We start from the raw sequence: 12,050 nt of genomic DNA on the forward strand, positions 1-12,050 counted from the left end.
ATAGATATTTGACAGCATAGAGGATAGGATAGACTCATGGGATGTTATAGATCAATACCCTAGATGTTGAAAAGTACTTCCTCAGCAGTGCCTTCTGAAAACAGCATGATAGTATACAACAACCACTGCAAAACAGTGCCTCAAATGGCCTTCAGTCTGTGATCTGTCATGTTCATCGTTTCAATGTGCTTGGTACATCGTAACGTTTCTCATGTCATTTGCCTGATACGTGTTTGATCTCGGGAGGGAGGAGGATTCCTCTTCGGGGAGTTGTTATCTGTTGGCTGCTGGGTTGGAATGTGTTTGGGTTATCTCATGTGTTCAAGGTTGCTTTCCCAGGATGTGTGGAAAATGGTTACCGGCACCTGGGAGGGGGGTGGTTGCTATGGCCGGTAGAGGGGAGGGATTACGTTTGGAGCCGAGGGTTTTTAGTTTGTATTTGGCGCACTTTTAGTTATTCTCAGCTTTCTCTGTATCTGCCATAATTTCCCTAATAAATCAGATTTCATTTAAGTAACCTCTTGTGAGTCTGAGTGTTTGGGGTAGGCAAACATTACAGTGATCACAGTGTTCTATCTGACGTTCTTCAACTTCTGCTTGTCTGAGTGATCACTGACAACTTCCTGGTAAATCAAAGGCTTGTTTCAATGCTCTGAAATGGAAGAAATTATTCAGGCTTAATAGTATTAATCTTCATATTCCATTATAGCTGTGGCTTCAACAATATCACAGATATATCCGAGAAATTCACCAAGTTCATTCCTCAAGTGTTCCTTTTCCATTCTTCATCTACGCAATATTTTTGTCCTTCTCAAATTCTCAAGCTCCTACTGTCCTGTTCCCATTTCTCTAATGCGCTCTTGAGATTTTTGCTTGAATAATGTCCCGTTCTTCATTTGGTCTGTAACTTACTGATAATGAAAGTTTTAGGAAACTAAACTTTCCTAAACTTCTGTTTAGCACAGCAATTTAGTAATTGAGACAGTTCTTCAAAAGCATACATATGATTATATTAGGATTTTTTTAATGAACCTTCATCACTATGATTCTAGATGGAAAGTAGAATATCTCCAGTTAGTAAGTGACGAGAGATGTAAATGTCTTATGTTCAGTTTAGGGGGAAAACATGAAAACATTTTTTGTGGATGTTAATGCAATCATAGGAGAATATTAGTTAGGAAGAGATGGTTACATGTGTGTTCTGAATGTTGCTAAATGACTTCTATGGCCATAGCCAGCATGGACAAATATAGTTCATAGGAACTATTGTTGTTGTTATTTATTCGTTTAGTAGCTTCCGACTCTTCGTGACTTCATGGACCAGCCCACGCCAGAGCTTCCTGTCGGTCGTCAACACCCCCAGCTCCCCCAGGGATGAGTCCGTCACATCTAGAATATCATCCATCCATCTTGCCCTTGGTCGGCCCCTCTTCCTTTTGCCTTCCACTATCCCTAGCATCAACATCTTCTCCAGGGTGTCCTGTCTTCTCATTATGTGGCCAAAGTATTTCAGTTTGGCCTTGAATATCATTCCCTCAAGTGAGCAGTCTGGCTTGATTTCCTGGAGGATGGACTGGTTTGATCTTCTTGCAGTCCAAGGCACTCTCAGAATTTTCCTCCAACACCACAGTTCAAAAGCATCGATCTTCCTTCTCTCAGCCTTCCTTATGGTCCAGCTCTCGCAGCCATTTGTCACTACAGGGAACACCATTGCTTTAACTATGCGGGCCTTTGTTGTCAGTGTGATGTCTCTTCTCTTAACTATTTTATCGAGATTTGTCATTGCTCTTCTCCCAAGGATTAAGCGTCTTCTGATTTCCTGACTGCAGTCAGCATCTGCAGTAATCTTTGCACCTAGGAATACAAAGTCTTTCACTGCTTCTACATTTTCTCCCTCTATTTGCCAGTTATCAATCAAGCTGGTTGCCATAATCTTGGTTTTTTTGAGGTTTAGCTACAAACCAGCTTTTGCACTTTCTTCTTTCACCTTCATCATAAGGCTCCTCAGTTCCTCTTCACTTTCAGCCATCAAAGTGGTATCATCTGCATATCTGAGATTGTTAATGTTTCTTCCAGAGATTTTAATTCCAGCCTTGGATTCCTCAAGCCCAGCTTGTCGCATGATGTGTTCTGCATACAAGTTGAATAGGTAGGGTGAGAGTATACAGTCCTGCCGTACTCCTTTCCCAATCTTAAACCAGTCCGTTGTTCCGTGGTCTGTTCTTACTGTCACTACTTGGTCGTTATACAGATTCTTCAGGAGGCATACAAGATGACTTGGTATCCCCATACCACTAAGAACTTGCCACAATTTGTTATGGTCCACACAGTCAAAGGCTTTAGAATAGTCAATAAAACAGAAATAGATATTTTTCTGAAACTCCCTGGCTTTTTCCTTTATCCAGCGGATATTGGCAATTTGGTCTCTAGTTCCTCTGCCTTTTCTAAACCCAGCTTGTACATCTGGCAATTCTCGCTCCATGGACTGCTGAAGTCTACCTTGCAGGATCTTGTGCATTACCTTACTGGCATGTGAAATGAGTGCCACTGTTTGATAGTTTGAACATTCTTTAGTGTTCCCCTTTTTTGGTATGGGGATATAAGTTGATTTTTTCCAATCTGATGGCCATTCTTGTGTTTTCCAAATTTGCTGGCATATAGCATGCATTACCTTGACAGCATCATCTTGCAAGATTTTGAACAGTTCAGCTGGGATGCCGTCATCTCCTGCTACCTTGTTATTAGCAATGCTTCTTAAGGCCCACTCAACCTCACTCTTCAGGATGTCTGGCTCTAGCTCACTGACCACACCTTCAAAGCTATCCCCGATATTGTTATCCTTCCTATACAGGTCTTCTGTATATTCTTGCCACCTTTTCTTGATCTCTTCTTCTTCTGTTAGGTCCTTGCCATCTTTGTTTTTGATCATACCCATTTTGGCCTGGAATTTACCTCCGATGTTTCTAATTTTCTGGAAGAGGTCTCTTGTCCTTCCTATTCTATTGTCTTCTTCCACGTCCGCGCATTGCTTGTTTAAAAATAATTCCTTATCTCTTCTGGCTAACCTCTGGAATTTTGCATTTAATTGGGCATATCTCCCCCTATCACTGTTGCCTTTTGCTTTCCTTCTTTCTTGGGCTACTTCTAGTGTCTCAGCAGACAGCCATTTTGCCTTCTTGGTTTTTTCTTTCTTTGGGATGTATTTTGTTGCCACCTCCTGAACAATGTTGGGAACTTCTGTCCATAGTTCTTCCGGTACCCTATCCACTAAGTCCAGTCCCTTAAATCGATTCTTCACCTCCACTGCATATTCCTTAGGAATATTAGTGAGTTCATATCTAGCTGATCTGTGGGTCTTCCCTAATCTCTTTAGTCTTGTCATGAGTAAGGATGGCGAGCAGGGGGCTCCCATCCAGACTGTCAAGCGCATGCGTAGCACTGATGAATTGTTCAGCCATTCAAAGAGACACAGTTCGGGACTGCCTTAACCCTTGGGGGTTATATGTCTGGGTTTTCCCACGCTTCTTCAGTTTGTTAGGATTCCTGTTAAGTACTAGCAATAAATATTAGAGACCAGTTCCTTGTCTCAGTGTGTTTCCTGGTTGTTAGGACAAGTCTGATCCTAAATTGTGCAAGAAGAAGTTCGTGATCTGAACTACAGTCAGCTCCAGGCCTTGTTTTTACCAACTGTACAGATGTCCGCCACCTTTGGCTGCAAAGAATGTAATCAATCTGATTTCGGTGTTGTCCATCTGGTGAAGTCCATGTATAAAGCCGTCTCTTAGGTTGTTGGAAGAGAGTGTTTGTTATGCAGAGTGAATTGTCTTGGCAAAATTCTATCAGCCTATGTCCTGCTTCATTTTGTTCTCCCAGGCCATACTTACCTGTAATTCGAGGTGTCATTTGACTGCCCACCTTAGCATTCCAGTCTCCTGTGATGAAAATAACATCTCTTTTAGGCGTGTTGTCCAGTAGGTGCTGCAGATCGTCATAGAACTGCTCTACTTCAGCTTCTTCAGCATTTGTGGTTGGGGCGTATATTTGGATCACTGTGATGTTAGATGGCTTGCCCTGAATTCGAATTGAGATCATTCTGTTTTTTGGGTTGTATCCAAGCACTGCTTTAGCCACTTTACTATTAATTATGAAGGCTACTCCATTTCTTCTGTAGTCCTCTTGTCCACAGTAGTAGATCTGGTGGTCATTTGATGTGAAGTGGCCCATTCCAGTCCATTTCAGTTCACTGACGCCCAGAATGTCTACTTTAATCTTGACATCTCACCAATAACCACATCCAATTTGCCCTGGCTCATAGATCTTACATTCCAGGTTCTAATGGTGTGTTGATCCTTAGAACATCAGATTCGCCGTTCACCACCAGCACCGTCGGCCGCTAACCGTCCTTTCGGCTTTGAGCTAGCTGCGTCATCACGTCTGGGGCTAGTTGAGCTCATCCTCTGTTCCTCCCCAGTAGCATTTTGATCATCTTCCGACCTGGGGGTCTCATCTTGCGATGGTATACCGACATATCTCTGGTTGTACTGATCCATTTAGTTTTCACGGCAAGAATACTGGGGTGGGTTGCCATTACCTTCCCCAGGGATCGCATTTAGTCTGACCTCTCTGTCATGATCTTCCCGTCTTGGGTGGCCCTTCACGGTTTAGCTCACGGCATCATTGAGGTGCTCAAGCTCCAGCACCACGACAAGGTAACGATCCTTTGCTGAAGTTAGGAACTATACTCAAGTTTAAGAAAAATAACTAATAGATAAAAATTCATTTGGAAAAAAAGGCAACAAGATATTGGAGATACAACATTCTGAAATAGATCTGTGGATTATGGGCTTTTCAGGATTCAATGAATGTAGCACTGAATAAGTCTATGAATGCTTAGTGGTGGTTTTGCTCCAGATGCTTTACTGGGATTTACCTATACAGTATGATACTTTCCCCAAACTGATAGTTAATATATTTGGGGGAGTGTCATGTTGAGGATGATTGCTGCATGGGATGTTTTCCCCTTCTGTTCAGAAATATTACAAATTGGCCATGCTGGAATAATTCTCACCTATATCAAACCAAACCATAAGCCATTACTGAGTTTAAGGGCCTGGCATTGCCATATGTAGGACATGAAGGCTCTTTTTCTCTTAAAGTCATTTATATAGTTACATTTTTATCAAGAAGAATGATGAGATGTTATACGATCTGTGGCTTGTTTCTTCCTTAAGTGTTTTGGAGCTGTGGTCTTTTCCTATCATGCATTTACTCTCTGCCACTGGCATACAGCTTGTTCTGTACTGCATTGCTTCTTAGTAGATACAAGTTACTGTTTCATCTTGCTGTAGAATACAACTCATAGTGCTGCTTAGGCTATTTAAATAAACAAAAAAATCTTAATCCCTTAAAGTTGATTCCATTATTTAATATCTTTCCAGAAGTTAATTACTTGATTCCAAGACCATTCTGAACATTCCCTATTTCACACCAAATAATAGCAAAATATATTTTCTCCCAATGATTTTTTTTCAATTGTCAATAATAATAATAATAATAATCAGCAGCAGCAGCAGCAGCAGCAGCATTTTTCCAATAGTTGTTTTTGTACCGTTTGACTTCCTTTTTTTTAAAAAAAAAAATACTAGTATTTTTTGGAATACTCACACACAAGATTGTATATAGTCAGAGGTCATGTGAAGAATAATGTGAGAGTGTGGAGCTATGCAGACAAACAGATTTGGCTACAATGTAGTACTTTTAGATCAATCATGGACTGTAACTTATTGGAGTTAAGAGAGTGAATGGAATGAGGACAAAATGATATATAAATATGATTCGATATGTGATGACATCACTAAGACAGAGCAAGTCCTTTCAAACCAACTACAATGTTTTCAGAATACACTTTTCAAACACTCATGGAGCACGAGTGAGTAGCAAAGTGGCTTTTAATATTTAATGGGAGTGAATTCTTTTGCTTCCATTCTATTTAATCCTTTAATCCTTTTCACTTGGGGGAGGTTCACCTGACAAATACAGTGTAGGAAGATACAGAACATTTTATGGGCTTGTGTTAAACTCATTAGCTAATGCCATGAACACAAATGGTGCACTGTTCCATGACAAGTTAAATATAGTATGTGTAGTAACAGTGCTTATAATTATTCCAGTAAAGGGACTGAGAAAGAAAGATGACCATTTTCTATTTTATTCTTCTTTCTCCTCTTTCTCTTCTTTTGAGGGTAAAAATGGGAATTTATTTGGAACTGAATTATTATTGAATGTGGTACACACTCTTTTAGCATAGTTACAGGACAAAATTTGGTGGCTTTTTTTCCATGAATGTTGGAATGGAAATTATGACAGCTCCCAAGGCAATAGCACCAGATTGGGGGAATCTGCATTCCGTTCATGTTTTTTCATAAATACAGTAAATATGTCAGAAGTATTGTGTTTCCAAATTTTCAAGCAACTGCTTCCAGATAGCCACATGCACAGCATATCCACATGAAATCACTCAAGAATATCAACATTTAGTGCTACTGAAACTTGACAAGCAGTGAAGTGTATCATATTTTGCTCAACCAAACAGGCATCCAATTAATTCTGTTTTTCTTAATTGGTTTTGTCTCAGATTGCTTACTTAGAGAAGTTAGTTTAACTCATTAACCTCAATTAGATTCTGAATATATAATTAGGTTATAATAAACTATAACGATACTGTAGTGGTATAATGAGAGCAGAAGACTATATAGTGAGCTGTATAGGAAAATGATGTTCTCATAATCAGGCACATAGCCTTAAATTAGTATGCATGTGGATAAGATATGATAGTTGCCTATGTTCTAATGTATTTCAATTCTGCTCTGGTCATCACTGTCAGTGTTCCTTATTTGTTACAGGTGACTGGTATGAACAACTGTATCCTCTCACAGTTACGCTGAACAACTGTATTGGAGAAGTGGTGACTAGGGCAAAGCAGTCAATGTCTTTTGTTCTGCTTCAGGAGCTTGCATGCTGTTTGCCACAGTGTTTAATGTTGACACTAAGAAGAGATACAGTCTTCAGTCAAGCAGTAGGTGTTTTTATTTCATAATCCTTTGTTTTTGTTGAAGAATAATAGATGTAAATCATGTCAGCTTTAATTGAACCCACTTTAAGCAGGGTAATAAATATCTTCATACTCTGGAGCATCCTTCTTCAACCTGGTTTAATCTCCTTGTGTTGAACTACAACTCTTATCATCTCTACTAGGCAAGTTAGTTGGGAATTTTGAAAATTGTAGTGCAACACATCGAAGAGCTCAGTCTGGTCAATGACATGTTCCTTCTGTCTCTCCACTGACAGTTCACTGGGCTTCTTGACATGAGGTACTGAAAGTCACAACCCTGACTGCCTGCTTATGAGCTGTACTCATTGGAAGAGTACTGTACTGGCAAAATGCTACTCAGGGTGGATTGCTTACCACATATTTCAGATATTCAGACAAAAGATTGGTATTTATTGTAACATGCTCTTTTTTGCCAGTCCATCTGAAGCCATCCCTCAAGTCTTCAATGGATTTCTCTAGCCATATTCTGCAATATTGAACAGTGCTAGCTTATTTACCTCAACAAGTCTATTTATTTTCTCTCATGATGATTTATAAGCCAAATACATACATACATACATACATACATACATACATACATACATACATACCCATGCAAATAGATACTTAAAGATAACTGCAGGGGGTGTTATTGTTCCAGTAAAATTGAACACCTCAACACTGCTAGAAAACATAGTCACATAGAGAAATAATTTGTCTATATCTCTCAGGTTTTCTGCTCACTTGGCCCTTCTGAAGGAGTTATAATTGCAAGCCACTCTTCAATAATTGAATGTTGAATGGTCCTTATTAATAATGATCATAAAATAATTTTAAGCATTTAAAATGGATTTTATAATAATTGGTAGTATTCTACTAGCACTGCCTGTACAGGGAACAGTCTTTCCTCTACACAGTCACAAATCCAAATGGCAGTTAAATGGTCTGCTTAAACACAAGGCTTTTCAGCCTTTCCCTATTTCACACTAGCTGAGATCAGAACAGAACAGCAGCATCACTGAAACCTGACACTTCAGATTTTATACAGCCACCTATCTCACAGAAATGATTCTTTGTTTAAAAATCACCCATTAGTGCATTCCCATAGAAGTATCTTTTACTCTCCCAGCAGGAGAAGTTTAGATCCTGGCCAACAATAGCTTAAAGGCAGCAACAACTGGATGGCACATTAGCCCAGTAGAAGGAAGTACAAAAGGTGGTTATGTTTCCTTTTTGTGTGTTTTGAGGATTGAGTGCTATTTTAATGTAATTATTTATTATTGTTACGTTGAATTTTTTAAATGGGTAAATTTTTCTATGGTAAATATTGAACTGATACTCAAAGCTATGATTGTCCTTGACAACAGAATAACAGTGAAACAAAAAAAGGGGGGGGGGGTAGACTCAGCTCCTGGTGATGAGATAGAGGAATCCATGTAGTATTTTTGGCAAGAATATATACTAATCAGGTCCAATACTGCTTGACTATATTTATTTCACTACATTTATGGCCACTGAACCCACAAATAGCAACTCTGGGCATCTTGCTTATTTGTTTGATTGATTTATATCCGACCTTTATTTTATGGTTGAAAACAGAACAGCCAATAACAAAACACACAAAATACCAAAGTACAGAATAACAAAGGCCATACCACAACATATTTCAGTTCAAAGACATTTCAGAATGGATTCATCCAATGCCTTGGCTCAGGGCTCAGGAGATTTTTAAGGCATTTCAGAAGGCCAACATGGTCAGAGACACCCAAATCACAAATCTTTTGAGATCAGCCAAGATCAGCTAGGTGCAAACACACAGTACCAAAGAAAAGTAAGAAAGGAAAAGGAAAACAAGCATTAGAGCAACAGCTCCTTTTTTGTCTGATCCATGGGTTCAAATTACTCTCAGTGTGATGAAACAGGATCCTTGGCTGACTGATAGGGCTGCTTTGACTTTCCAGTTCCAGTCTGTATACATATTTTTACATAAAGCTAAGTTATGTCTGCTATAAGATGTCTTTTGCAGATTTTTTTTAAGCTGGAAAGAGGGAGGGGATTTGAGCAGATACATAATTATATATCTTAATCATTTAGTCTAGGATTGTGGAGGCTCACCTGCAGAATGAAAGCACTGTAAGTTACCTTGAGTCAGTCACTAGCTCTCAAAATAATCTAACTGATGGGGATATTGTGGGGGAAATTAGGAAGAGGAATGCTAGGCCTGCACAATATATAGCCCACGGGCCACCTGCAGCCCACCAAACAACCTTGTGCAGCCTACTGGTGGTTTTTAAAAAGTTGATAAATTACATCATACACTCTAACATTTGCTACAAATCACAGCCCAAAACAGCATCATCTATATACTAAAGTACATATACATTCATGACCCTGACCAACACACTAGCATTGTTATTACAAGCATTTCCCCTACATGCAGAAATGCATTAAACAACCAAGAGATACGATACCTCCTTGCCTTTCTCCCTGCTTAATGTAGAACCATTCATTAAGCATTCTATTAACTCTCACACATGCTTTGCTTTCATTATAAACCATTCTTATTGAATTCAACAACCAACTTGCAAGTCCAAACATGTGCATGTTTTCAATGATCTGTTGAAGGACAAAAAGTTACACACACAAAGTGGCATAAAAATAACAAATCTATAAGGAAATAAATAAAAAGCATATCTTAAGACTAGAATTGGCACCTAGCATCCCTCAGAAGCTCTTGATTATAACTAATCTTCATTGGCCATATTACAGGGATCTGATAGAAATTATTTTTAGATGTATAGCCTTTTCTTCAGAAGGTCCAGTTGACATACATAGTGCTCTCTTCTCCACCATCACCCTCCCCCTCAAAATAACAAACCTGTGCTACTTTTGATTGGAAATTATTAACCCAAAGTTACCCAGTGAATTTCCATGGCTAAGGGTGATTTCCGAGCATGAAATTGAATATATAACACCAGGAGGATACCAACTTATGATTAATAAAAATCCAAATACCCACCCTCTTTCCTGCCATTTGTTCATATTTTTTCAAGACTAAATTTGTATGGCAAGGATATGCTGAGCATTGGATATTGAACATTCTACATTCTAAAGTTATAACAATTATAGTTTTTTTCTGAAGCAATTAATATATCTATCTGAATGGTTATTGTAATCACCCTAGCTTGCTGGATTGGTCTGTGGATTTATCATCAAGTTACACTCCAGTTTACACGATCAAGGCTTCCTTCAGCAGCTTCATACAGTTGGACTAATTGTTCAGTATGAAGGACTTCTCAGTACATATAGTAAGTATGCAATTCAGGTAACTCTATTGACATCCCAGAATTCCCCCTGATATACAGCAGCTAAGGGAGCAGCTAAGGGAAATGAGGCAGGAGAAGAGACAACTAGAATACCACTAGAGGGCAACAAGTAGCGAATCTGATTGAACATGAGTTAGAGCTGCTGTTAGGACCTACCTCATGGTGGTAAGGGTGGTGAAACATTTGTATTTCTTTGCCTTTATTGCATCTTTAGATAGCCATCCAGCAGCCCTGTTTAGAGTGACCCACTTCTTTCTGGGTTGGAGTGGCTCTGGGGTTCACCCACAGGGTCACTGTGAAGATTATGTTAGGCATCTGACAAAGTCAATCAGTTCTGCTCTAAGTTGGACTCTGGCCTTGATGCAGGTCCTTTGGATATTACTGGGGCTGGGTCTTGCTCAATTATCTGGGGTAGTTTGATCTCTTAGTCCTGAAGAAGTAGACAGGGTCCTCAGGGCTGTTAGCACAGCCACCTCTGTATTAGATCCATGTCCCTCCTGGCTGGTCAAGGCCTCCCAGGAAGAGATGTGTGGGTTCCTCTTTGAGGGAGGAGGTGGTTCCAATGTCTCTTAAGGAAGCAGTGTTTCACCCCCCTCCTCAAGGGCCATTGCTAGACCCCACTATTCTGGACAATTTTTGTCCAGTTTCCAACCTTTTGTAGAGAAGGTGGTTGTGTTGCAGCTTCAGAGGAGTCTGGAAGAAGTGGATTATCTGAACCTGACAGCCCTTTGAGGTAGACCAGACTTGGAAACCCTGACATCAATCTTGCAAGTCTAAAGGTGCCTCCCCTCTCTCTGCCTTTCTCTACAAGAGAACTAGGGAGAGTCAAGTCTGAGACATTTTCTCAAATTATATTTCTGCTTTGGACTCAGATTTTTCTTACCTGACTATTGTCTTGGTTGTGGCTCTTCCTCCTGTTCCTCAAGGTTATTCTCACAGCCCCATTACAGTGCCCCTTTCAGTCAAGGTTCAAGCCTAGATGGCATTGATTGCACTCTTGGATGACCTGTAGTGAGAGCAGGATGGGGGTAGTGCATCCATCCATGCTCTTCTTGACTTCTCAGTGCTTTCGATATCATCAAACTTGGTATCCTTCTGGACTCTGGGAGTTGGGGTGGGTGGCATGATGTTTTGCTGGTTCTCCTCCTCCTTCTGCGGTCGGTTCTAGACAGTGTTGACAGGAAGAAAGAGTCCCAGCCAGCGGCCCCTCCTGTTTAACGTGTACATGAAGTCACCGGATAAGGTCATCCAATGGTTTGGGGAGAGGTTTCATCAGTATGCTCAGCTTTATATCTTTACCTCAGGCCACCTAAGTAATGCCATGGAGGTTCTGTCTCAATGTAGGCTGTGGGAGCTTGGATGCGGCACGGCAAGCTTCAGTTCAACCAACGCAAGCTCTGGGTTTTTGGACCTCCTAGTTCCGGGAAGTTTCCATCTTTGTTTTTGGATGGGGTGGCACTGCCCTAGACAGAAACAGTGTTCTATCTGGGGATTCTCCTGGACTCATGGTCACTGTCCTTGTGACCTCCGTTCAGTGATTTTGAAGAAAACAAACCTTGGCTATCAAACAACAAAAAATGCTAATAAAATCTCACATTTGCTTTATATGAATATCTGAAGCTTTATGGAAAATC

The 12,050-nt window shown here is 40.1% G+C and overlaps 1 protein-coding gene across 1 annotated transcript in view; it reads left to right on the forward strand.

The window, feature by feature from the left end:
• Positions 1–12,050, forward strand: part of INPP4B (inositol polyphosphate-4-phosphatase type II B) — a 166,517-nt gene that overhangs the window by 103,420 nt on the left and 51,047 nt on the right. Inside the window, exons 17-18 of the mRNA XM_063310809.1 lie at positions 6,903–7,075; positions 10,275–10,398. Coding sequence (XP_063166879.1) covers positions 6,903–7,075; positions 10,275–10,398 — 297 coding nt within the window. The remainder of the gene's footprint in view (positions 1–6,902; positions 7,076–10,274; positions 10,399–12,050) is intronic.

This window comes from Candoia aspera, chromosome 8, assembly GCF_035149785.1.
Source record: "Candoia aspera isolate rCanAsp1 chromosome 8, rCanAsp1.hap2, whole genome shotgun sequence".
Lineage (NCBI taxonomy): Eukaryota > Metazoa > Chordata > Lepidosauria > Squamata > Boidae > Candoia > Candoia aspera.